Source organism: Rhea pennata, chromosome 6, assembly GCF_028389875.1.
Source record: "Rhea pennata isolate bPtePen1 chromosome 6, bPtePen1.pri, whole genome shotgun sequence".
Lineage (NCBI taxonomy): Eukaryota > Metazoa > Chordata > Aves > Rheiformes > Rheidae > Rhea > Rhea pennata.
The window spans coordinates 22907863-22935852 of record NC_084668.1 but is presented as its reverse complement, the minus strand read 5'-3'; the positions used below and the strand labels follow the sequence as shown (position 1 = coordinate 22935852).

General features: G+C 36.5%; 1 protein-coding gene across 3 annotated transcripts in view; it reads right to left on the bottom strand.

The window, feature by feature from the left end:
* The window catches only part of DYNC1I2 (dynein cytoplasmic 1 intermediate chain 2), a 33719-nt gene extending 6776 nt beyond the window's left edge, over positions 1-26943 (bottom strand). Inside the window, exons 1-12 of one of the 3 annotated variants that reach the window (XM_062578504.1) lie at positions 26736-26943; positions 24925-25042; positions 23036-23150; positions 19415-19505; positions 14103-14218; positions 3754-3843; positions 3338-3500; positions 3145-3244; positions 2501-2626; positions 1675-1821; positions 1252-1365; positions 810-943 (exon numbers count right to left, since the gene is read on the bottom strand). In XM_062578504.1, coding sequence (XP_062434488.1) covers positions 810-943; positions 1252-1365; positions 1675-1821; positions 2501-2626; positions 3145-3244; positions 3338-3500; positions 3754-3843; positions 14103-14218; positions 19415-19505; positions 23036-23150; positions 24925-25032 — 1304 coding nt within the window. In that variant the 5' untranslated portion in view covers positions 25033-25042; positions 26736-26943. Of the gene's footprint in view, positions 1-809; positions 944-1251; positions 1366-1674; positions 1822-2500; positions 2627-3144; positions 3245-3337; positions 3501-3753; positions 3844-14102; positions 14219-19414; positions 19506-23035; positions 23151-24924; positions 25043-26077; positions 26265-26588; positions 26681-26735 lie in introns of those variants that run through there. The other 2 variants (XM_062578503.1, XM_062578502.1) reach the window with 2 other exon arrangements.
* Positions 26944-27990: the final 1047 nt, after the last annotated feature.

Sequence of the window (27990 nt, the reverse complement as noted above, 5' to 3'; positions counted from 1 at the left end):
CACAGGGAGCAAAGTCTCATTTAGCAGGTACCAGTCCATACAAGTTTAACTACATAGCTCTTCAAGTAATAGGTAGAACTTCAATTCATACAAAGAACAAAATCCAGTCCTCAGAAATGAGCAGGAAACTCCCTCAATTTTAAAACACAAGTCACATGTACCTTGTTGAGACACAGTTCAGAGATGAAACAGTAACAATATATCCCCAATAGTCTCCTATCAGGAGCAATGAAAAGGAAGGGGGAAAAAAAAGGTGGGGGGAGAGAGGAGAAGGATGTTACACAGAAGTGATACAATTTTGGCTATTTTGGAACCAAAGAGCTGTGCAGCAAGGTTGATGTGTATTTGAGATGAAACATGGACTCTCAATTATATTTAAGAAAGCAATTGATAAGATACAGTCAGACAATTTCGAAATAGATTGAACAGCAGGAGAAAGGCTAGCCAATTTAAGATTTGTGCGTGACGTTACTGTACAATTAGCTATAGAACCGATACAAAGTTTGGAATGTTCTGCTACAATTCAAATGAATAAAACTAAAGTGACCCAAGGTTGCCCTCATCACTGCAAACAATTCCTAGCCAATGAAGACAGCGTAGTAGCAATTCAATATTCTAACTCTTTCTGCTTTAAATGAAGCTCTTACTCAGGAAAAAGTGTGCAATGGAATTCACATACAATTATTTTCAACTGCTTCAAGACTGAGGACTAACCATGCACTATAAATATATTTAGCAGTGTAAAGCATATAGGGACTCACACTTTCACTATTTTTATTCCCTTCAGAGAAATGAAGGTTTTTATTCACCTGCCATGGCGACATGCAGTATACACCGAGCCTTCCTCGCTTCCAACAACGAAGTTGTTGACATCTCCAACAGGGAAGGACATGCATGTAACTGCCACAGCCTTGGACTGTTTGTGAACAAGCTCCATACTGTCCTGTAATGACAATAGTCCAAATTTTTTAAAAAATAACTTGCTGATATTAACATTTCTGCAGACTAGGTGTTACATGTTTTACTTGTATAGAACTGGGGAAGAGTAAGAAAGTTCTTTCTTCCTTTAGTAGTGAACACAACTTTAACAAAATTAACAATTCCACAGAAGGAAAAAATATTTTATCAAATGCTCATAAAGCCACTGTAAGTATACTTCTGTGTTTTGTAAAAGTGTTTATTAATGCTTTTTAGATCAACTTTTACAAAATATTTATCTGGAATAGATACTACATATATTCAAAGTTATACCTGCGGTTGGGAAAGCATGTCCAGACTCCAAGAGCATATCTTCCCGTCAGTCGAGATACTAATCAGATTGTGAGCATTCTGGGTTCCAACAACATTTACGCAGTACACAGGGTGCTAAGAAATATAAAATATTTTCAGAAAAAGGAATTTCCAAGTAACAAATACTGGTATAGTTAACACACTATAAAATATAAAACATCACCATTTCATAAGCATGTAAGATCAATCACAGTACACTATGAAGAATAGTCCCCTACAAAACTGATGCTTGTCTCATTCAAAAATTGGTTCTCAGTGATAGCATTAGAAAAATATGGATGTAAACATTTAAGCATCATCAATCAAGTGCACTGGACAGAGTTTCCTAGAGGTTAAATACATCTCAACAGGAAAAACAGTTCTTGTAGATATTTCACCCCCTACCGTGTGAGCAGCAGCTGAAAGTGGAGTTCTCTGCACTGGGGTTCTCTTATTGCTGCGATTATCCCATAGCACAATTTGGCCTGAGTACGTGCCACCAACCACCAGATTGGGATGAAATTTTGCAAATGTAGCTGACATCACTGCTGACTGAAAGGGAAAAAAGACAAAAAACCCACCCCTCTATCATTCAGCAATGCTGTTTAAAACTAAAGAAAATCTGACCAGTTAAGTTTTCTGCCTAGATTTATTCAATATGGTATTTCACTGTCCAATTACACGAGGATTCACAAACCCTTGCTGTGAAACTACAACAGTCTTAGTTCTAGCTTGTATTCATAAAATAAAGTTTCCCTTTTTTCTCCCATACATATATAGAGAGAGATATATACAGAAGGGTGTGCGCGCGCGCACACACACACACACACACACTTATTTCTCCTAGCATATATTCCTTTCATCTCCTCAGGGCATCTTCATTTTATTCTGTAAACTAACTTCCAGTAAGTACACAGTTCCTCTCAGCCCCCTTACACACAAACCCTCTTTGTGGTTTTGACCATTATACAGGAGGGTTTCTGTTTTTAAAAATAATTCAAAATAAGAAAGTGGATTTTCAAACAATAATGAATATTAAATGATGTCAGAAACTCTGGAATAGAAGAATGTTTCTAAATTGAAGTCTTCAGCTATCAACATCTGTTTTGCAAATACATGTGGTTAAAGTGAATGCCAGCCCAAAGAAATCATTATGCTGACAACTATAACACAGGCACTCATCCAAGTTCATCAAACCTTTAGCCTGCAGAGATCGAGAAACATATCATACCTGGCAGTGAAAGACATACTCTGGGGTAGTTTTCTTGTACTTCATGTTCCAGACAAGGGCTACCCCATCAGGCTCATGAGGCGCATCTTCATTGTTGTTGTAAGAGGCTACAAGTAATTCTGGGTACTGTAAAATAAGTGAAAAAGAGTCAAAGAAAGACAATCAGCTAATGGTCCAGACAATCCTACCATACTTTTTCTTTAAGTTACCAAAATAGGTTTAAAAGAAAACTTCCATCATCCTTACAAATGAGAAACTAAACAATGTCAGGTAAGATAACAACTTTTACAAAGCTTAGCTCATAAAGCATCACTAACTCACACACCAACGTCTTGTTCTGTCAGTCATCATAACTTGTTTTAAAATGTAAACACCATTACACTTAACATGCACTTGGCATTCTAAGGGTAATACTTCTACAATGTAACCCATAAACAGAAACAAATATGCTGAAGACTTTCTGAATATTACAAGAGATTTGCTACTTTTCTCAAAAGATTAACAGTTCCATTTACAAGCTATGGCAAATGTAAGAATTGTTCTACATAACACATTCAACAATCAATAGTACCTATGGAAGAGTCACCTGCAAAGAACAAGAATTTACAAAGATGACTGCTTTATGTAGTGTAAGCGTTGTTTACCTGAGATGACCAGTCCAAACAACTGACAACGCGATGCTTTGACCAACGTTCATCAAAAAACTGCCTATTTAAGGACAGTTTTGCTCCTGCTTGAATTTCTCTGTAAAGTTAATTAGAAAATATTAATCTTAGATCACTTCCCAGTTACAAGTTTTGCATGTTCACAGTACAGTATTCAGTGCTCCCATGTTACCCTTCTTTGTCTTCTAAGTCTCTTCCACTGTAGTCAAAGAAAATGTTAATCTGCTCAGAAAGGGCTCTTTCAACTATCCTTGTGGAATGGTCGAAGAAACTTAAAAATTCTTCAGAATGCAAAATTTGTTGTTTTTCCTCTTCTGTAAGTTCATGAGGGGCAGCTGGAAAAGAATTACATATAGATTTTCTAGAATACGTATTTTCACAAATTGTTTTTGAGAAAGAAAAACAGAGTACTTACCACTACATTGGAAGACTTGTTTCGTAACATCCATACATTTTACATGTTATATTTGCATAATGAGTATTAAAATATAAGTCAAATTCACGTCAATTTAATGAAAAGAATTTAATTAAAAATAGCTAGATGCCTTTCTTTACCGCACAGTAAGAATGTCCTGAAGTGAACTGTACCTTCCTCCTCCTCCTCTTTTTTTAATGTTTTTTCTTCCTCAGGTTCAACTGATGGCTTTGGTACAACCACATCATCTTCATCTTCCTCATCTAAGGAGAAACAAGACTGTCAGATTGTCAAAGTTTTTAAAGAGAAACAGTAACATTTTATATGAATCTCAGGTAAGTTAATAAAAAAATGGTATGATTTAACTCAAAATGATTGTGTTTTTAAAACGTAGTCCCCAGGAAGAATAACATTATCTTGAACTAAACAATCTTCAGAACCCTATACCTGGATTTAGTTTTTGCACTAAATTAAGTAGCTCTATAAATGGAAATAGAGCATATAAAAAACTAAAAAAGCTGAAGTGGAAATCTTTCAGAAGCAGTGAATGATTCCACCAAAAAAAAAGGAAAAAAAAAGAAAGAAAAGAAAGAAAAGAAAGAAAAGAACATGCAGTGGATGCATGTTCTGTGTAACATACTGACACATTAACACTGTAGAATAAAAAAAATCAAATGTCTAAAATAGCCTACAGAGCAGCTGCTTACTTGTGATCTGAAACCATCAGAGTCTAATGGGTCTTCATATGGCATGAAGATGGCTTACATTAGCTTTCAGGTTGCTATTCTGAGGCAAATTTTGCTAAAGATAATAGCAGGGAAATTACATTTTTTTCTGTCATTCTAAATGCAAGTCTCATTATCTGTATCATGTTTGGCAAAGAGAACTTTACAGCAAATGTGTTTTCCCTAATTGCAATGAATAACATCGAATGTTAATGTTCAGGAATACTGACAAGGTTTACAGCACATTTTGCATTTCTACATTTTACTCTTTGAATACTGTAAACCAGAAAATAACTTTAAATTGCTTAGTGTTGTGGAATACGCGTTTCCTGGCTTTTCTTCATCCACTTGCTAGAATAAACTTCTGAAAAAGACTATTTTTATTGGTTAAACAGCTATGTCATCTGTCTATAAGGGAATGGCAGCAGGAGTCTGCTGTGTGCCTCATCACAAGTAATGAGACAGTATTCAACAGGGACTAGGCTTGTTTGCTGCAGCCATCTCCCTAACCCATGTTCAAAGTTACCTAACAACAGCAACAAAAAAATCTGCACACACACACACACACACACACAGGCACGCACAAAAAGAGGGTGGTCAGGGGATGGGAACCAGCTGCCAAGCCATGGTCCCAGCAGCCAGGCCAGCTGACTAGGCAGCAACAACCAGATGGTACTGCTAGGATTGTCTCTCTGCTGCGAGGTGGCAATGGGATGGCACAACATTTTTCTGCCTGACTGCTTCCAATCATGTCTTTCCCCGATGGCAAGCCTGTGCAATTACCAGCACTCCAGGAGGTCTACAGACAAGCCTTTACCCTGCAAACAAAATACAGCTTGTAGGCCATACCAGCTGCCAAACCACACACATAGTGATAGGTTTAAAGAGGTCTGAAAATCTTTCTAACTCCATAGTATAGGCAATAAAAATATAACTGTACCTGCAGGAAAGCAAGCTTTAAATGACACTGTATAATGCACACAATAATACAAACTCCAACTTAATCAAAATGATAATGACGTATGCCAATCCCACATTACTTGAAATTGAGCGATTTTTACGTTCTGACAAGTTTACAGAACTAGGATAAATGGCATGAATGATTTCAATATATGCTCATACTTTTGAACCAAATGGTGAAGGTTAAAATCTTTCCTTTCAAGGGCCTCAATCAGCCACAAAGGAAAACAGTAATCACTGTCTTTTCAGCCAGCCCAACCGCATTTGTCAGCCCTTTCTCCGTCAATGCAGCCAGAGCAATCAACCTGCCAAACATTCAGAATGGAAAAACAATCTGAAAATACAGGGTATAATGCACCTGCCAGTGAAAATGGCCATTTCAAGAAAAGCTAGTGATCTCAGTGACCCTGCTGAGGAGGCGGTGGTGCAAAGGGGAAAGAACGCGTAAAAGAATTCTTAGTGATCTCCACTCTCTTGCACATTGACACTTCCTTACAAAGCATGCCAATTACAGCTTTTGTGCTCCTTAAAAAAAAATGAAAGCTTTTTTTGGGCAAAATAATCACGCAGAGAAACAGAAAGACACTGCTCCTTTTTAGATGGATTCACATGTAGAGCAGACTAGTAATCTGAAAAGTGTGCAACTTGTAGCCATTTTAAAGCAACTGAAATCCTAATGTCAAATCACTATAGCTGTGAACATTGGTTAATTAAAAAAATGTAATACGAGTTAACAGACATGATTTTGAGAACAACAAATTACAGGACAATATATTCATGCTACAGCCACCTGGGTAAAAATCCCCCTCTTGCGCCATCTCTCTCTCACTCAATCAACAGTGCAGATGTAAATGATGCCCCAAATACAAGAGTTTAGTTTTGGGTCACCCCAGATACACTGTCCTAGCTTTGAATGTCCCAAATCAGAAATTTCAGTCCCAACCCCGCACAGCTAAGTACCATTTTCAGTGACTGGAGTCAAATTCTTGTCAAATGCAGATGGTCAACCCTTTAATGCTAAGTGACCTTCTAATCTACATATTTTATTCAAAAAAAATCATATAGTTGATTGCTCCTGCTTTATGATGTTTGAGACATAAATGGCATATAATATACAGTGATCTAAATTCCTTCATAGTACTTTCACTGCACATAGGCAGCTGATATTACTGCATTTAAATGCAGGTTACAGCACTTATTTTGATTTCCTCGAAGTATCAGACATGAAATTGAACATGTCATCTCACTGTGATTTATCTGTACCTACGTAAATCCTAAACCTTCTCTCTAAAGTAAGAAAAGTCATAGGCAAAACTGACTTTCTCATTAAGAACCTGAAGGAAAAACAAGAAGTCACAATATACACAATTTCCTGATTTCATTATTCATAAGTAGGATGCTTTTTCAGAGAACTTTACAATCTAAAGAGACAGCAAGAAGCCATGGGACAGCATAGAGATCCAAATTTTTTATTTTAATTACTTCCCCTTCTTATTTATCTTGATTTTATTTAATAACAGTTCAAGGGCTGGTATTTGCAGGGAGTTGGCAATAATATACTAGCAAGCAAACACTGGAAGATCAAACATTTTATTTCTGAAAGTTTCACACCTAAAGTCAAAAATCCCCATGAAGTAGTGGTGTGCTGCATTTATTTAGAGTCAGCCATATGAATCTGGAAATCTCAGAGGTACAGTCTCACTTCCTCCTCCTCCTTATTCATTATTGACTTTACCTACTATGTTTATGCCAGTTCAACTGTCAGTATACAAAATACAATTGCTCATTTAGAAGAAAGGCTGCTAAGACTTAGAAAAGCCTTAGGGCCATGAAGATGGGAAACAGCACTATGTCACATCAACATATGGATGAATGTTCATTTAAATATGCTAAGTGGTTAACTCCATATTTTTTTCTGACAGGGGAACAGGGAATCTAAGGTTATAAACTGAGCAGTAAAGACTGCATAAAAATAGCAGTTACTTTAGAAGTGACAAATTTCTTGTCAATGAATGCTAAACACAGGTTTAATGAACCATTGAATTGTTACTTTGAGTTAACATCAAAATTGTGATGTATTTTGGCGAGATGGAAACAAAAGCAGTGCTGTAAATTAGGCTGCACCTAGCAATAACACTATAGAGTAAAGTTCCAGTTGTCCAAGTAATCTGTTGCTGCAGAGTAGATTAATCAAAGTTAAATCATCTGTGAAATGGGTGGCTTTTGTTAAGTTCAATGTGTCTTCGGATCAAGTTTTCCCATCTATATTTCACTGTACATTTAAAGAATGCACAGGAAAATACATGAATATAAAGCTCCATTATCATATTTTAAGAAGAAATTTAGTTTTTATATAAAAACACTACATTAATTCTAGCAGCATGCAGAGGCTCAATTCTCTGCAACAAGTTGTTATACTCTACAAATCAGAGTTAAAAAGACAAAACATGTTTAATATTTTCATTCTGTGTCTTGGAGACTTTACCCTCAAAGAGTCGAGCTAATGTCTGCAGTTAGCTGTGACTGAGTATGCACTGTATTGTACAGCAGCACTGATACAGTTATTTCATCAACTCAGGAAATGACTTAACTGCAATAGCCTTTGAACAAAACTGTATTCACCTATATGTCTATCTTTGGATTAACCTCATGAAGAACTCATAACGCGTGTTTTTTGGGTGCACTGGTGACTATAATTTCTTCCTAAACAGATTTCAAAAATACGTTAGCAAATCACAGCAGAAGAGATCAGATAGTTTAACAGAAAGTAGTACAGCAAGAACTGCAGATAAGAAGAATTTAGCACTAATATTATAGTACTCTGCATCAGTGGTGGTCAGCATGGAGCATGCAGAATATTAAGACAAATTCCAGAGTTCACACTTGAATTATATCTCTCCACTGCTGAAACTGTCACTACTGCCGCCTACTAGAGAAAAAATGAGAGTATGAAGGGATCACAATTTCAAATGTATTTTCAGAAACTAGTTCTGAAAAACTGCTGCCTGGTAGAGCATGCAAAAGGGAGGCTAAATAACAACCCTAATGACTAGTTGACCACACTAACTAAAAAGCATGTCCAAAACTGGACAATTAACGAAGCAGACAGTGTTGCATATGGCCTCATGGGAAACAGATTTCGATAACAGAGAAGAGGATCATAGAACAAAAATACTGAGGGGAACAGAACAGCCTAAATACACAATGTTTGTGTCACGATGGTGGCAAAGATTACTGAAGTGGTAGCAATTGTGTAGATGCCTGGGCCGTTTAGGCTCACCAGTTATGAAATAAGGAAGAATGGCACTGACTATGGCACAACATTATCAAGTCAAAACAAACGTATTTGGTCCCCAAACCAAAAAGCTGGTCATTATTGCTGTATTACAGAATAACAAACAAAACATGACATGACAGGAGGAGGAGGAGAGGTGCATGTATTGTCTCTGCTATATTCCTCAGAACAATGAAGCATTTCATGAGGTTATTCCATTTCCTATTTACATAATAAATACAGCTGCTATAGGATTTAAAGAGTGAGATTATTGAAAAATTTGGAAAAAAGACCAAAAATGTGGAGAAAAAAAGAAAAAAGAAATACTGCAGTAAGATATACATGCACATTTCTGCCAAAGAAAGAAGTTTGCAGAGCAGCACGACCTCCACCAGTGAAACCATTTCTTACTGTGCCTCTCCATCTATATCCTCAGTCACTAACTTGTATCCGCAGGACCCTGAGGAAGAGGCAGCCTTGGGTTGCAATCATCATATGAGAAGTCCATAAAATAAATGTTACAGATCTATTTTCTAAGTCTACTTTGGATTTGAACATATTCCTAGAAGTACTGTGAAACATGTTTGTTAACTTCAGTTTGGGTAAACTTAACCTTCTGTATTATTCAGAATACACTAAATGACTTCCTGTAACAAAATATTTATTGCTCTAAAGATGACGCAATCTCTAATTACAAAATGGAACTGATTTCTAGGAGAGATCTTGAGTTTATTCTTCAACAATGCTATAAAAAGTATCACTCTCTCAAAGATAAGCAGGGGTTTTTTTTTAATACTTTGAGGTCATAATAAAGCAACATATTAGTACTTAAATAAAATAATGGAAGTTGTGAGAACTGTTAGCGTGCTAAATGTCTACAGGAACACAGTGGGGTCACTTTTCAAAATCAGGAGCTGGGCTTGGTGTAAGAGAAAGACAAGTCCATCTAGTAAGTTGGATACGTGTCTTTCAATGGGAGAAGAGGAAGAGATGTGGAAAAAGTCATAATGCTTGCGATAGCACTTATTTGTCTCAGCAGAAGAGGCCAAAAGTGCCAACACTGAAGTACTCTTAACTAAGCCATCTAGGGCTGCACACAAACTGGTCACTGTCTGGTCGAATGGAGACAATCACTGGTTCAAAACAGTTGCACCTGAGGAGCCTCTTGTCTTCAATGAAGCAAGGGAGTTGCCTCGTATTTCATATTATCTAGGCTGGTGCAACACACATGATCACCTAAACTTAATCCACCTACTCTCTCTCGTTAGAAGCAAATGGAGTTTTCCTGGTTTAGATTTCGAAACAACTGAATGCAGCCCTTCTGTCAACCCCTACAATGAGTGACTTTCACATCTTAAAATCAGAACTCTTCAGGTAAAGGGTGCTCGGTATTTAAATTTAACTCCTTGTTATACTTAATCCAAAAGAGGAATCTTCAAAAGCTAACTAAGTTGAGGATGTGAATCTCTGCTACGTAACTGTCATTGCATTTGTATTGCCAAAAAGATTTCTACGCCATTTAGGGAAATATTTTGGTTTAAAATTAAACTTTCCCCTACTTTCTAACTCTACTTCCTACAAGATTAGTTTTATCTTGACTTTGTTTTCCAAATCAGGTCACAGTATAACTGTGGTGCATAGAGGTGGAATAGAGAGGACTGTGTTTTTTCCACCATCGGAGTTAGCACAACTGGGCTTACAGAACAAGCGGACCCAAAGCTGCAGAGCACGTGCGCCTCATTTGGACTTGCACAGGTTTGAGAACATTCTGCCAAAGCCAAGTACGTGTGAAAGACTGCAGCATATCTAATAAAACTGTCTCTGCTTCTAAAGCACAGCTCCAATAGCGCTTTAACATCTCAAACTAGCATAATTAAGATAGGCTCTGTGCAGTTCACTTACATTAAAAAAAATGTTAACACTGGAGGTATTCAAGGCCCGCCTGGATGCAATCCTGTCTAACATTCTCTAGATGACCCTGCTGAGGGAGGCTGGACTAGATGATCTCCAGAGGTCCCTTCCAACCTTACTGATTCTATGATTCTATGGATCTAACCTAGCTGAGCTGCAACTTGCAGGTATATGAACTACTGAAAAATAAAGTCTTTTTTTTGTGTAAATTCAGGTTGCAAGCTCAAGTGTCCTTTGCAGGATTACCTTTACTTTACAGGGTGGTTAATTAAAATGAAATGAGTTTATACTCAGATTGTGAGAAGAAAGAGGAATCAATGAAGTAAAATAAAATTAGAGATGCTCTTAAGATACAATTTATTTAACTGCATTCTGACAACTAAGAATAATCACTTTTGCCTAACATTTTTTAAAACTTCAAGTTTTTCCTCTCATGATCAAAATTTCTCATCTGGTGACTCCAATTTTTGAGACAGCATGATTTTTTTTAAACCTGTGTCCTATTTCATATCTTATATTAAATTGCAAACGTATGAATGTATTTAGACAATCTTAAGACAGGTCTTTAAAAATCCTTGATGCTGAAATTATGAAAAAGCATTAATTTAAGTCACTTTTGTGAAACATACATAAAATTTACAATGATGGCTCTCAAGCGGACAGAAAATAACCTTATTTTAAGGTGGAATGGATCAGGAGATGGTATCTGCACTGAGAGCACCTTCTTGGTAAACACAGAGATACAGACAATCTATCTTTTCAACTCCACTACAGTAAGTCTCAACTACAGTCTATTCACAGAGTGTAAAACTGACCATACAATCCCAATTTCCACTCACAGCAGGCAGCATAAGTAAAACTCTCCAAGAACAGAAACTATGTACTAAGTCTCCAGATTCCATGGTGAACCTGAAAGAGGGAAGAAAAAACCCTGAGAGATTACAGAAAGAAAAGGGAGAAGGCAAGGAGAAAAAAAAAGCAGAAAATCCCCAGATGTGTAGGTATGCAGGGATAAAAAGAAAATAAAGAATGGAAAAGAAAAACAGTTTCAGTAGCCTATTTGGATTTTGAATTGTGTGTTACTACAGTTAGCTCACAGGTAAGCTACTGAATTTCTTATGGTAGAAATTACGGGTCATTTTATTCCCTATGACCAATATGTTTGTTTTCTCCTTTCTGCTAAATGACGGCCAATTTTTTTAATAATAATGAAATTAAGTAGCTAAAAATCCCTTCACATGATCGTAGGATGCCCACACTTTATCAGCAGTTAGGATTCTCATGCAGTAAGTCCTACGGGACACGTCACCTTACAATTTATTTTCTTTTTCAGTATACTTTAAAAGAATACTGTCAGCTAAAATGCTTTCATGTTCTGTCTTACCTGCTTTTTTTTATGCAATATAAAGATTAGTATGCCATTTCTTAAATTATTTAACCATATAAAGTAAGCAGAAAAAAAGTTTTCCTCTTTTTTTTTTTAATATGGGGACAATAAAGAAAAGAAAATCCATGTGGAAAATGAGACATGAAAACCTGTAAAGACAGGTAATTCAGGAATAGCTATGGCCTCTGAAACTGTTTTAAACTAAACTTCAAACAACTAGACTTCAAATGGATTTTCTAACTTAAGAGATTAACTTAATTAATTTCAAAAAGAACTGATACAACCTAAAACATAAAATGTGACAGACCTAACTATTTACATTACTATTTAGACTATATTTAGAATTGTATTTATATATAACTATTTAGAATAACTTTTATATTAAAAAAATAGTGACAGTAAATTTTATTACTTTCTACTGATTTATACTTGCCTTATTCCAAGTTTGCAGTACCACTTCACTAGAGAGAAACATCTCAGTTAACAGCCTCTGCATGCCTCAAAAAATACCCCATAAACTCTCTGCTTTTGGCATCTACTAGAGTAAGTATGTTTTTTTTAAGCAAAAGCTGTTCTTTTGCCAAAACATTTTAAGAAATCGCACAAAACAATCACTTAACTATACAGAACTCCTAAGGATCAGTGGAAGAAAAGTTATTGACAGCACAGGCTATACAACATCCAACAGCAATGCTTGTTACTTCATTGTCGCTTCAGAAAAAAAGCACTGCCAAGATTCTTCAGATAATAAAGCATACTCCTCTCCAGAGGTGCCAAGTTTTTGAAGGAAAATGTAAATCTCTGCTGACTGAGGCAACTTACATTGGCAGAGATGCTTGACAAACTAGCAAAATGACAGCTCGCTGGCTAGCACTTTAAATTGTAGTCAACACACAAGAACAAAGATAAAATGCTAAAGAGCTGCAAAGAGAAATCACTGAAGGGAGGGGGAAAAAAAAGAAAGCTTGCATCACAGTCTGTAGGTCAAATATATAATACATGCATTAAAATATAGTAACATGTATTCCAGTTTTTAAAAAGCAAAAAAGCACATCTAATCTGAAATGCAGTACATAATTGTGTAAAAAAAAAAAAAAAATAGAGAAAAGGTATATCCTCTGGCTTGCTGAGAAACAAAGTTTGAAAGTGCATCTGGTTAGTATCCTGAAGACAAAACAACTCCTTTTATTAGATATTCAGAGATAAGAGAAAAAAAAAAAGCTTTCCAACACAGAAGTACTGCTGCTATGTATTACCTTAGTTCTCCCTTCTCTTTCACCTCTACCTAAATCCATTCACAGTATTATTTGCATCTAGTTAAACTTACCAAAGTGCCTTCAGCATCAACTCTAGCCATTTAACAAAAGCAGCATATTGATGCAGATTAGAACAACAACTCTGCAACAAACATTTTCAGGTAAACTGTACAATTGTGGAAATATCATCCTAATATTTAAGTTCAGTATATTACTGTCATGCTTTAAGATGTGCTTTTATCTGCTTGCATGAACACCAAGAAATTCACGGGTTAGAATTCTGTTCCAGAATTGCTAGCAAAGACACACATGCTCAAGGGCAGTCATAATGAATAACTAAGAGATTTTGTTGTAAAATTATACACAAATTAGACTAAGATTAACATTTTCATTAGCAATTCAAGTCCCTCGACACTGAAAAGCAAATTTATTAACCAACTGTATTTTCTTTGGAAAGGTATCTTTCTTCAAAAACAAGCAAGTCATGCCTTAAACAATGCGTATGCTCAACTGCCAAAAGAGAAATTCCACAGGTTAAATAGGAAATCTGTTCTTACTTTTAAAACTCTCTATATAAATATAGAAGTTGTTAAAAAAGTGGTATTTTTTCATTAGCCAACTTTGTTGTTTACTGTCACAACTGCCTATGGACACAGCCTTAAAATAAGTTGTATGGATTTTCTTAGGTCTCATGAAGGCAAAATGTATCCCATTTTTATTTGTGAGCTTTCAGCTCGTTAAGCAACTCAATATGTCTAATCTGCATGTTTACTAGGGGTGAGAAAAAACAAGTACAGTAATAAGAGAAATGTTAAACAAGATGTAGATTGACAATAACATTCTTGAGTAAAACCTGTATGAACTTAATAACAGAATTTATATCAATTATCTCACTTACCAAACTTATTAAGTTTCAAAACCACAGTGTTAGTTTTAATTTATGCAGTCATCATTATTATAATAGAAGAAAGAATAGAAGAATAAAAGAAGTCATAAGTTAATCATTCACCTTCCTTTGGTTGAGTCATAACAGGTGTTTGCGTCTCCTTTGTATACGTAACAATTTCTCGAGGAGGAAAGTCAACTTGTGTAATTTTGGCCATTCCAAGTTTAACAGGCCCACGTCTAAATAAAATGAATAGAAACATCAGGAAAAAAAAAAGTATTTAACTTTACCAATTATTTCATATTCAGCCTAGAACAACACCCAAGTCATCAAATCAAACAGTACAGCCTAGTCAAATCCCATGGAAACTAACTCCTGAAGAAGTCACTTAATTTTATTTAAAATTCAGCAGCTATTTATACATCTAAGACAAGAAGAAAGATATGCAAACATATACAGCTATCTGAAATATAAGACAGCATTTTAAAGTTTTGCTCTTTTGCTATTGACCAGGGTACTGCTGTGAACTATGTATATGAAATACCCTATTTTCAGTGGAAGAGACCTGCTTGCATGAGTCACATTTGCAAGGTTAGGGTTCTAGGATTTCAAAGCTTGAAAAAAAATGGCTTAATTATTCTGAATAAAAAAGCATTTCCTAATCCATTCAACTGTGCTGCCCATTTTTTGATCCATCTCTAAGATGTTATTTAGAACTCAGAACTGTGAGTCTTGAATCTGAAGTCCACACATTGACAAGTCAGTTATCTATAATGCACTACTGCAGAATACCAAAAACCTCTCAGTGCTTTCATTCTCACTTTAGCTTACGAAATACGATCTTACAAATGCAGATGCAGCCAGTATCACCTAACTACAATGCACAATGTAATCAGACCCACCTCAGTCACTGATTTCCTCTAAAAGGTAATTATGTTTTGTAGTCAATATAGCAATGATCCAACAATTAAAAGCAAATTATCTATATGAAATTTAGTTTCTCATTATCCACACCTCTCCCAATATAAAAAGAAAAGAAGCTCGTTTTCTTCCTTTCTTTCTTTTCTTTCTTTTTTCTTTCTTTCTTTCTTTTTTTTTTTTTTTAAGATTTTGGTGGGCTGGATCTAGCTCTCATAGCATGTTGCAGGTTTTATCAAGCACTTATAATGAGCTATATTTTTAGAAGCATACTTAACATATTAATGTGGATGTTATATGAAAATATGGGAGTCATTCTGTCCATTTTAAATAGATAGTTATTCTAAGCTTTTTACGTGAAATATATTATTTTAAAATCTTATCTTGCCAAAAGAAAGATTCAAAGAAAAACATTAACTAATGAGTTTTGGTATTAAATATATGTAAAGGTGCTTATTTCTAATAAGGTCAAAATTTCCTATTATGAACCAACAGCACCAACTCTCGGGACAATGTGAACCTTCATTTGTATTCATTAGAATATTCTCTTAACAATTACTTGAAGTCTTAAAAAATAAGCTCTAATACTCATTATTCATAAATATATTAAAGAGGGAATATAATAAATCTATGCAATACCCCAGATCGGAATCAGAGTGAAGCTGAAGAACTGATGGATCAGTATCCCAATGCAGCGTCCTGATACCACAAGTGCAGCATTAGCAAAAAAGGCCAGAGATTAGTGAAGCACATACACACTATGAAATGCTAGAGTTATAGTAAGCTTACAGTTATTTCATTCTTCACAAAAAACAAAGCAATGTAGCGTCAGTTAAGGGAAATTCACCAAAAATTCAGTGCAATAATATGCGCAGCAAATACAAAAGTTAAAAAGCAAACATAGAAAAGAATTAAATTATTTTAAAGATTGAAAGTTAAAGATTTGCTAACAAACATAGCCTTTATGAGAGACAAATGAAAATATTTTTATATTAATGTATGTTAACATTAATATATTAACTTCTGACAGGAACTATTACAGACTTCAAGCTCCTTTTTAAATCTATACAGATCTGGTCATGTCATATGAAGACAGATTTGTTCATACTATGCAGTCTTGCCCAGAGCATTAAATATGTGGAGGAAATCGTCATATTGGTAAAGGAAATGAGTCAACACAAACCTTTCGGTAGAGAGGCAAAAATGCATTTCCACTGGGAAAGAGAACTGCTAGAGTTTCCAAGATGTGACACTGCAGTAATTATGGGTTAAGCACTGCCTTGGGCTTGTAAGTGTCATCTGATTTAGAGACAATTCCCTTTAAGGTACATAAATCTCTTAGATATATGGACTTTGTATTAATAACACATTTCAAAGTACTGTGGGTATCTCATCAGAATAACAACAGAATGCTTCCACTGTAAATCACTTTTTATAGCAAAAGAAATATGAAGTTAGCCCTAAATCTTGTTTCTTTCCCTTCATTCTCAGCCTTCACCACAAAGTTTCCTTTAGTGTTACTGCCTACCATAACACTTAGGTGGAGTTTTAAAGCAGTTTTTTTATGCTTAAAACAGACATATAGGAACTATTAACAAGTGAACATATTTTTGTCTTATACTTCCACATGTCATTGTATTTTTAGAATGTTTTTTTTAAACAAAATGAAAAATAAAGAATGTAATATTTTACTATAAGAAGTCAATAAAAGGTACATTTTTCCTACTATCATTTTAATGTTCTTTTAAAGTAAGTGCGGAATTCCTAAAGGTAAGGTTGATCTCAAAAGCTTATAGGCAATTCCAAAAAAACACTTGTACTGGTGTATCATGAGTTATCTTGTTCTTGTAGAAAGTGTGTCAGAAGAGTAATTGATTATAGCTAAATTAAGAATTACAAAACCACTGTCTACTGCATCCACCAAAACAATTTAATCTTTCTCTGAAATTTTCTTTTAAAATAAAGGCAAGATTCTGAAATGAAATTCATATGTTATATGTGTACCACAACAATATAAAATACCATTCTTTTTGTTTTGCAGAAACTTATTACGCCTTAAGTTGTTGTTATTTATCTATAAGCTTCAGGGAACAGAACAGAATGGATTCTTCCACACACGCTTGAACTTCTACGCATCCAGTCTTACTCCTAATGCTCTACGTATCTCTAAGTACTTCAGGCATTTAAACTAAATCTTTGAAGCATCCACCTAATCTAAATATAAACCAACTATATTAATCTTCAGTCTTGAATTCTTACTCTTAACTGAGGAAAAGAGAGAAGGAACAGTAAGAATGCAAAAGAACAGCAACAAAATGGAAGACAAAACCTGTTTACTGTTGAAAATAAATCAAGTCAGATGGAGGTAACAGTAGGAAGAAAGTCTAAACACTGTTTTACTAATTACTATATAAGTAAAGTTACTGGGAAGATTCAGCACCGTAGAGCAAAAAGGACTATATTAACAAAGGAGATCATCTCTGTAAAGCACTGTTCCAGCACAGAGAACTGTAGACTGGCCATACACCATCGAAGAACTGAAATAATACACTGATACAAAAGGGCTTGTTTTAAGACTATCAAGAATATTGGAATAACTTGATCTTGCTAATATATCTCATACTGAAACAGAAGTCATCTGTGAACTGCCAGGTATAATGCTAGGGAATTATCACATAGTACAACTTCTTCCATAGTTTTTCAGATTCAAGTGGGTGTGTACATTAGGCATGTTGTACACATTTTTATTAATATAGTAGGATATAGACATCTGTTTACCGGCAAAGGGGAATGACATTATCCAGTGGTCAGAGACTAAACAAGGACAGTCTCTCTAACAGCAATGCTATATTGCCTTAAATCTATCTATACAGTTATACCTCTGATCTGTATTTCCAGGGCAGCATCATTTTTTTACACTTCTGTGTCTTAGAAGTTGTCAAGACCTACATTTAGTTTTAAGTTTCGCAAATGCCTGAAACTATGGGGTTTTAGAATATAAGCCTCCTCAAATCTTCCTAAAAAACAAATATGCATAGAACAGCATTATGTAACTACATATATAGAAAATACATTCTCAGAACACAGAATGCTCATATAGTGGAGATAAATTCAGTACACAACATGAATGTGGAGTCTGACTAGACAGGTATGTAACCTACGCATATTCTCATACTGAATTTAAGTTCTATACGAAAAGAAAAATTCTATTTATCAAACATTTCATGCTTTTTCTTCTAGAGAGTGAATTTAAACAACAAATGATAATTCAATAAGTTATTTGGAATTTGTGATTACTACTTAAAATTTGCTTTTACTAAATTAAAGAACAATGATATTGGTTCTTCAGTTACATGACAAGTGAACTTCATAATGAAGAAAGTATATCCTCAAGACAGCACGTAGACACTGTCAAAAAAGAGTTTGCGTTCATATCTGTTGACCATTGTATTCTCCTGGTTTTAACTTAGCAGTTGCTACTTGAAAAACAACTCACAGCTTTTGTTTAGACCATTAAAATCTTTTAGATTAAGATTGTGTAGTTAGGCATGCATCCTGCACATGCATACAAACGTTAATCTAGTCTTTTTTAAACATATGTGGAAGTGGTATAAACATTCTCCAAAATGATGACTCACACAGGCACAAAAGTAACTGAGGATATCTCTGCTTTAACTAGACCTCATCCATGAAATATATACAGTAAACTAAGTATATGAGTAATTATTTGCTGTGAAAATATAATTTATCAATAGGCAAATACTGTTCTTGTTTACAGACTGTGCATGGGATATGACAAACAGTGGAAACTCTTTGGAGCTACTGTTTCCCATCTTATCGCTCATAAATCTCCACTTTGAATTCCTGGTTTAACAGAAATTTTTTATTGTCTTTAAAGCTATATTTCTCAAACTGTCACATACACGAAAAATTGCTCAAAGGAATGTAGCAAATACTGGAGCTGAAAAAAAAACGCAGCTGTATCAACATGGTCTCATGGTTTGGCCAAATGAAGGAAATCATAAATGGTACAGTTTTGTGGCAGGGGATAGGATAGCTACAAGGTAAAGTAACTTGAGAAATACTATTTTGAGTAGGAAAAATTCAGAAGTAAGGCAAGGCTTGTAGATAATATCTTTTATTAGAACAGTTGGAAAAAGGAAATAGCTTATGATATACCATCCTTTAAAAAGCTGGGAAGAGCCCAAAAGTTTGACTTTCCAAATTGTTCTACTGTCTTTACATATGCAAACTTAAAATAATATTACCACAAGACATTCAGATTCATTTTCCTTTAAACTTGCAAGTGTAAACAACTCTGAATTCATGTCAGCAATTTCGAATTAGTAAATGTAGCTGTATTTCAAATTATAAGGTAAAGCATTTGGATAAAACTGTCACTGTTTACAGATTCAATATTACTGCAATCTCATATTCAAGTTATTAACCTTGATTTCTTATAGACTACTCAAAATACAAGTGTTAAACAAGGGAATACATCAAAGAAAGTGACATACCTAGATCCAACAGCACCATCACCAGAGTCCTGGCTTCCAGCCTCACTTGGCGTACTCACAGATTTGGAAGACGGAGAGGTAGGAGGAGGGACTAGATAGTGAAACAGACAGGTATCCGCTGTTACTACTCGGAGAGGTTGCACAGCTTAGGATGTTTCCAAATTAATTTAACATGAAGTATTAAAAAAAAAAGATGGCAAACAAAAAAAATACATGGATGAGAATGAACAGTAGAAAGAGAGGGGAAAAGACAATGTTAACATTTCATGCTGGACATTCATGCAATTGTTTGGCATTTATGCACCTGGGACATACAAAAAGACATGGAAGGAAAGACATTTAAGAGAAAGTGATCTGAAAATATATTTTTAAAACTGAACTTCTAACAAATGGTGGCATCATTTTGCAAAAGATAATTTCCACTAAATCATGTTGCTTAAAAATAAAAGAAATATTTGCTAATGTAGTTCGACAACAGTTTTCTTAAAAGTATTTAGCCGATGATTCTGTTTCAAAACATAATCACAAAAGTGTAGACTAAAAGAGTGGCCTTGTCATGGAACATACGTACATACATTTTTGCTTTCGTTTCAGTCAAAAATAAATATTCCCATATCTTCCTATCTACCCCAAACACACTAAAGTGTCAGGTGTTGGAGTTTTTGTTTTTTTCTTTTTATTAGACAAACTAGTATAGTTAAGAAAAAGTTTCAATATGAAAGTCAGACGAAGTTTCCAGCATTTAGATTAAGACTGCAAATACAGTTTAAAAAGCAACATGATGTTTGGAAGCAATACCTAACAATGAGTGATATCATGCCATTTGAACAACACAAAACTATTCCAATATTTCTTTCAAATGTTCTCTTTAAAAATGGTAATATAAATTTATGCTTAAGAATCAGATGTGTTTCAAAGTTTCTTATATGCTTCATTTTCAGTAACATGGAAAACATTCAGTCCACTCATTCATTCCTTAATTGAACAAGGTGAGATTTTGTCACCATTTTAAATAGCCACTTAGCTCTAGAAATAAGCATGGCCAAAAAATTCAAACTAGAAATAAACACATAACAGTTACATGGTCAAAACATAGATAATGAATTAGGACATCAAAACAACAGATCTAAAAATATTTGGTATGCTACTACTCTTTCATCCTACCCATTCTAATCATTTAGCAAGAAATGAAAGCAAATAACAACCTCCCAGGGTTTAAGGCCTCTAAAGTAGCTGCCACCTCTCTTTCATGACCCTGTGATATTGTGACAGAGTCTAAAACATAACCATGGCAATCAAAACAAGCTAAACTATATTGCATCATCACTACAAGAGTAATTAATAAATGAAACCAAGGCTAATTTAATTTTGTAAAACTCCAAAAAAGAATTACATTATGCAAATGCAAGACATTCCTGTAATGCACACAAGAATTACAGCAATTTTAAAATGCAGAAGTCCTACACAAATGAATTCAATCTTTGCAGACTTGTATAAGAAAAGCAAAAAAAAAAAAAAAATCTAATTCTCAAATTTCTTCCCACAGAACACAAATCCAAGTTTTTCCTCTCAGAAAAAAAACTGCCGTTCAAACTCCATTCAGCTCTCCATAAAGTGAAAGAGGAATAGACACAAACAGAATCAGGTTTACTATCACCTAAAAATTCAAAGACAAATACTACTACAGTTTCTTCAGCAAAAACTCTTCAAACTTTCTACAATATTTTATTCAAAGTAAATACTTAAACTATAACCATTTTATCTATTTGCACACTCTTCAGTTAGCAAGTTAATAAGTTAATCTAATAATAAAAAAAATAGTAAGATCACAGTTAATAAGAGAGAGCAGACTGTGGACACCAAAAAATACACTGCTTCAAGAGCTGAACTACAATTTATGTCATAGTTAAGGGGCTTAGTATTTGATGCTACATTGCCCTCTTGTGGAGGGAGCTGTTTTCAAGGAACTCTTCCCATTAGTTAGATGGCACCTATTTAATGCGTACCTCTTACGAAAAGACCAAGTATCAGTCTACCTACCTCAACAGAGAATGAAACTATAGTAACTTCTCAAAAGTTATTTTGTTTCACTAACTAATACCGTCTTATATGCAAAGCATCAAAACTATACACTTCTACTATTCATACCATACTTCATACTATTACACTGCCATCTTCTGTAAGAGCCACCTTTCTTTGGCACTGCACTAGTATGTATTTTGTCAGTACCTAGTCAGCAGACTGAGCTTGTGCTTCAGGCACACCATTGCAAAGCAGGGGGTAGGGAATTTTAACTTAGTTTGGCATCTGGGTATGTTGCAAGGGAACAGGAGGAGTCTGAGAATCTACGTATGCAGCTGGGTGTGGTTAAGGGGGGCTCAATGGAATTAAACACAGCACTGACAGGAGTGTGCCCTGGTCTCACATGCCCACAATTCAGCGGGGTGTTTTGCTTTCCTTTGTTTTTTAAAACCACACAACTACTACTCTAAGTTCATGTGATGATTTCCTTTGAGGACTAGCTATCATGTGATTTTTAGATTTGCTCACATAGATTTGAAATAAATAAATAAAAATATATATATACACACACACACACATCTTAGGTATTTCTGTAAGAGTCTCATGTCAACTGCTTGTTCATGAAAGACTTCATAAAAGAAAGCATTCAACCAAATCAAATAAAATCTCTAGCAGATAAGAACTGATTACTTACAATATACTCTAGTGTTAACACAGCCCAAACACAATCTCTACAACTGTCAGAAAAAAACAGTCCAAGCTATTTAGAAATTTCTGCTGCAGCTGCTCTAATCAGAATGGCTTGAATAGTATTCCATGCTCATTTTTAAACACTTCAGGACTGTCCAAAAGCAATTATGAAGATGTAGTCACACACAGACCATCCCAATTATGAATGATTTTTAAAAACATTTGCCAACCCAGTTGAAATAAACTCGCATCATCATTAAATCAAATCTGAAAAGCTCACTTTTCCAATTCTTGAATTTAAAACCTGGAGAAGAAGCAGAGTCCAATACTGCCCTCTCTGCTTTTGTCTTCCAGAGAGACAAAGACAAAGAGCAACAACCAATATACCATACCAGCACATCCATCCAAGAATGGCATAGACATGAATTATCTTCCTAGAGAGTTAAGTTTTATACTTAGCCTTGCTATTACTCCATCAAAGTCCATCAGATATTTGAGATGAGAAGAATTAAGGAGTAAATAGGCAGAAACAAGCCAACACTACATGAAAACATCAAAATTTAGATTTGACCTTATGAAACAGAGAGAAGAAATACAGAATAATAATATGCAGGGAAAACAGAAAAAAAACCAAAAACAACAATACACCATATTCACATATTTCAACTAAAAGATGGTAATGAATCTATCAAGTACAAAATATATCTTTTACAAACATTACTACTGAGACACATCACTGGACATCACAACAAATGACAACCATGCAGGAAAAAAAAGTACCAAAACCAGACAAGCATACCCATAAAGCAGTCATGGAATTTTCAATATATTTATATAACTATCACAATCCTAATAACAAAATATGAAGGGCAAAATGTTTATTTCATAAACTAATATTAATATTCTTACCAATAGGAGAGTCAGGTGTTAACCCCATGCTCTGAAGTAATGCTTCAGCTTCTCTTCTCTTCTTTTCAAGATCAGATTCTTCTTGTACAGGAAGAACTTCTTTCTTCTGATCAGTCTAAAAATAAATAAAGAAGTTACAACATTTGAGTGGTACTGAGAACTATGTAATTTCATTTCTGAGATCTCACTAGGTTTTCTGTGCTACTAAAACCTATTATCATACAGATGATAATTTTGAGTCCAGTAATTCTGATGATCCTTTCTGTAGATCAAGTAAACAACAATCAGGAATCACCAAATTTGGAAGCTTTGGTAGTGTCTTCAATACACAATGGCACATACAATATTTGAAAGTATCTTCCCATTCATCAAAACGACTGACTCTTCATAAGAGTATGTGTTCATAAGAACACTTTTCTCCCCTTACACTAATGCCAACCAATGTAAAATTATTAGGATGATAGGTAGGCTGGATATAGTACATGCTAAATTGCACAGCAACTAAGAATAAAAATATATAAGGGTGATGATTGCCATTTTAGTTATTTTTGTTTAAAACAAAAACATCGAAAGGCTGCTTAGTGAGAACGCTTTCTTTTGAAGCTCAGAGGTTTCACAAAACCAACACAAAAAAATCTAAAAAAAAAAACCCTTTGTAACAACTGAAGTCCAAAAGTTCACAGTGGATTTAAATATTTTTCTTTAAGCTGTTTTATCGTCTGCTAAATTTCACACAAAAGAACAAAATCATACTCCCATCCTCTTTAAAAAGATAATGAGCACTTCTCCATGTTTTTCCACACCTTATTTCAATTCTGGAAATACGATTCATAGTTTAAGGTATCCACAACTCAGTCACTGGCAAGCGAACGTTTTTGTAAATGTAATTTAATTATATAAATACAAGGCTTTAAAAGAAGCTGCAAAATCTAGATCAACCTATTCTATCACAATGTAATGATTAAAGATCAATTACTCTTTGCATGGCTGCATGTTATACTTCTAATCTACAATTCCTTTTAAAGAAAAAGCCACTACCAAACTTCAGAGTTCCCAACTGACGGGCATTGTATCACATTGTGGAACCTCAAATACAGACAATATATTGTTCATAAGATCATCAGAATGTATTCTGTGGTATTTGCTTTCTGTCTACATCGTGTTGCTGGCAGCTGCCCAGTCTTGGGTCATAAACTAATGCAAGTCTTCTACAAGATCATAATCAAAATACAAAAGTGTCAAGAAAAAATGCCTAACAGATCAAAACATTCAGGTAAGTTTTACTTAGGTTATATAATCTGCTTTCAGCAGAGAAGTGGTGAGACATCACTGACATATGTAATCAAGAAAAAATGCAGAAGACTGTTAACAAACTCAGTCTAACACACAAGTAGCGTGTGTCCTGGGTGCTGCTCAGATTTCAAAAATTAGGGCAAAGAACAGAAAAATATAGCATGTTATATTACACTATCTACATTATATACACTGTACACAATATAACACTAGCACTTAGAGAATTCACATAGGCATTCTGAGAACCGCATTTTAGAAATGTATTCTCTAAATAATATCACCAGAAATTATTAAACACAGCTTTTGTGCAATACTTTGATTAATGATGTCCCATGCACAGAAGCATCAAGTTTGGATTTCTACTAACACAAGTGTAGGATTTTTTTTTTAATTTAACTTACTATATCAATAATTCTAAAGAAAAGCAGCAGCATTTGGTCTTCACAGGAAACTGCTACATTTGCACCAGCAACAGATCATTGAAAAGACTCTCCTTAAATAACATATAGCAAATATGTTTAAGTAAACCTACCTTTAAATTTTAGACAAGTTACATATGGAAACAGTCAAATTTTAAGAATAAAATTATTTCTTACCTCTTTTTTCTTCCTTTCTTCCTCCTTTCTTTTTTTCTCCTCCCTAATTTGAGCCAATCGTTGCTTCTTGCGCTCCAACTCCGCCTTCAGTTCACTTTTGTCAGACATGGTTGAAACACTGATCGACACAGAAACCATACTGTGGTTATTTGTATATTTTTAAGGATAGCAAACTTTCTTTAAGTAAGCAGCCATTAATGGATCTGAACGAGCTTACAAAAGCTGAAATAGTGAAAGGTCTTAAAATTGTAATTAAAATCACGTTCTTATTTCCACATTTCCCTCTCTTAACACAATCTAACTATTGAAAAGATTGTTGTTTTAAAACAAAGAGAACTATGGTATGGTGACAGCATCCATTCGTAATGCACTTCTGAAGCTGTTTCAAAGAACCATTTTGAAAGAAATAAATTAAGCACCAAAGATGGTACTATCTGATCTTGCCATAAGATCCTGTACAGCTACAGAGCCAACTATAAAACTGATAAATAAAAAAAATGCAAGGAGAATATTTTTGCAGTATCTATCTCTACTTTTCATTTTAGTACCTTAAATATTGGCATGCTATAAATTAGCAGTAAGCTAATATATCCTGCCACAAACAGCTGTAGGATTCAAAAGAGAGATTTTAATAAAAGATTTAGCATGATTAATAGAAATTGCAAAGCAAAGTAGGTTTGAATGTCATGGCAAAGAAGTGCATGAAACATATGGATGCTCACTTTTTAGAGCTTTTTGCATACTGCCAGCTAAGGTATCAGTAGACTTTTCACAGCAAAAAAAAAAAAAAAAAAAAGTTGTTTTGCTATTTAATTAATCCTATTAACTCCAGGTACAAAAGCCATCAATAAACAAAACCAAAAAAACACCATTTCACAGCTTCACAGAGATTTAAAACACGAGTATGAAAAACTGCGTGAATGGGCTGAGTTATTTTTTCTGCTTTTAAGCAAAGGCAAATATATCCAGCATTGAAAACTTACAGTTCTGCAACAGCTGAGGGATCTACAAATGCTTCTACACTAAGCTTGCAAACAATGATGTAAACTGAACATTAGTAATACACTGTTCACTAAATTAAAATTAAGAACACCTGCAAGTGTTTGTCTAGCACAGAAAATGAAGCAAAATCAATATAAAGCAATACACTTACCCACACATCATACTATACATTATTCATACATTTATCCCGATTTATGCATCGGTATGTTTTTCACCCACTTTGACTGCGAACATTTAGGCACTACCACTGGGAAAAGGAATCTCCTGCCGGCATTTTAAGAGAGTATTTCCGTTCAGCTCCCAGGCAGCACTAGGAGCGCCTGCTGTCAGCGCAAAATGGAGCTGCGCGGCACAAACCGGCCGCTGCAGGGCGCGCCGCGCGCCCGGCGCCGCCCGCCGCAGCCGCGGACAGCGGCAGGTCCCGGCGCGCCGGGCGCCGCGCGGCGGGCACTGCCGCGGGGGAGGCTGCCGGCCCCGGGACGCCACCACCCGGCGGCGGGGCGCGGCGGGGCGCCCCTGGCCGCGCCGGCTGCCGCCCCCGCCGGACGCGGCCCGCCCCGGCCCGGCCCCACCGCGCCCCTCGCTCTCCGGGGCGACGCCGAGACGAAGCGCAGCCCCCGTGCCGGGCGGGCCGCCGCCGCCGCCGCGGGACCCGCGCCCACCTGGGAGCGGCGCAGCTCCGCGCCCAACCGCCCCTCTCGCCGCTTCCGCCGCTCCACAAAGGCGGCGGCAGCTGACAGGCAGCAGCCTACGGCGGCCGCCGAGGCTCCAACCACCCCCAAGGCGCAGCGAGGCGCGCAGGAACTCACGGGAAGCGCGGAAGGACACGAAGGCTTGTAGGTGACAGGACCCCGATGTGCTCCGCCTGTAGCGCCTCGCTCGTTTGCCCCTTCGCGAGGAGCAACGTAGAAGAAAATCACGCGGGGAGGGATCCTGAAGCGGCGGAGGCAGCCGCTGGCGGCATAACACCGAGCTTCTCTCCAGCGCGAGCCACACCGGGCAGAGAACAACGACGCCCAGCATGCCCCGCGCCCCGCCGGGCGCGCCTCGCCCTCAGGGCCCGCGGCGAGCGCGCGCCGCGGCCGCGCGCTGCATGCCGGGAGCTGTAGGCTCGGGGGCTGCAGCGCCGCCACCCGCAGGCGCGGGGTCCGCGGAGCGAGCGCCGTAGCGAGCCCGGGAGTGCGCGTGCCGACGGGCTCGCGGCGGCCGTTAAGCGGCTCCCGCGGCGCGGGGGGGGCGAGGGCCGCGGCCGTTAACGGCGCCTCACGGCCTCGCCGCCTCGCCTCACGGGTTCCCCGTTGCGCCCCTCAACTTCTGGCAAGGGACAGCCTTGAGGGGAGCGGGCCGAGGCGGGACGGGCTGCGCTTGTGCAGGGCATCGCTTCGCCCTTAAGTGCGGCTTCCCCAGGAGGATGCTGTGGGCACGGGACTTTGGAGGGTGAGGATCCGTGCTAGCCACTGCAGTGCAAGGAGCCAAGCAATGAAACAACGCAGCCCAGTGGGAGCGTTGGTTGAACTCCATAATTTTAATCATAGGCCAGACAGGCTTGTAGCTATAATAACTTGTAGTGGTCTGGCGACATCACACATGAACTCCTGATTTGCTGCCTAGGGACAAAATTGCCCACACAAAATCTTCCTTGCTGGAGATGCCAACAAGTGGAGTTGGGTACGTGTCAGGTTGATGGCAGTAACTACATGGCTTTATATACAATATGATGTTATACACAAACAGGCTCCTTCATAGTGAGTGCAGACTATATTAACGTAATGCCGAAACCAAACTGCATCAGGGAGGAATGAGGTTACACAATACACTTTGATACTGGTACCAACAGATAGTAAGTAAGATTGCTAGTCCCCAGTGGGGAATTAACAAAATAAGAATGATGCCACTTGTCTCCCATGAAAGTATTTATCGAGATTTTCTATGTTTTTTCTCTAACTTTTAAGCCAGTGTTACTGCCAACCAAAACTCAGTGAAGTACTTGATTCTTCAGACTGCTCATCCCCCAAAACTGTGCTTACCAAAGCAGAATTAATATGGAGAACTCATATGGTTCAA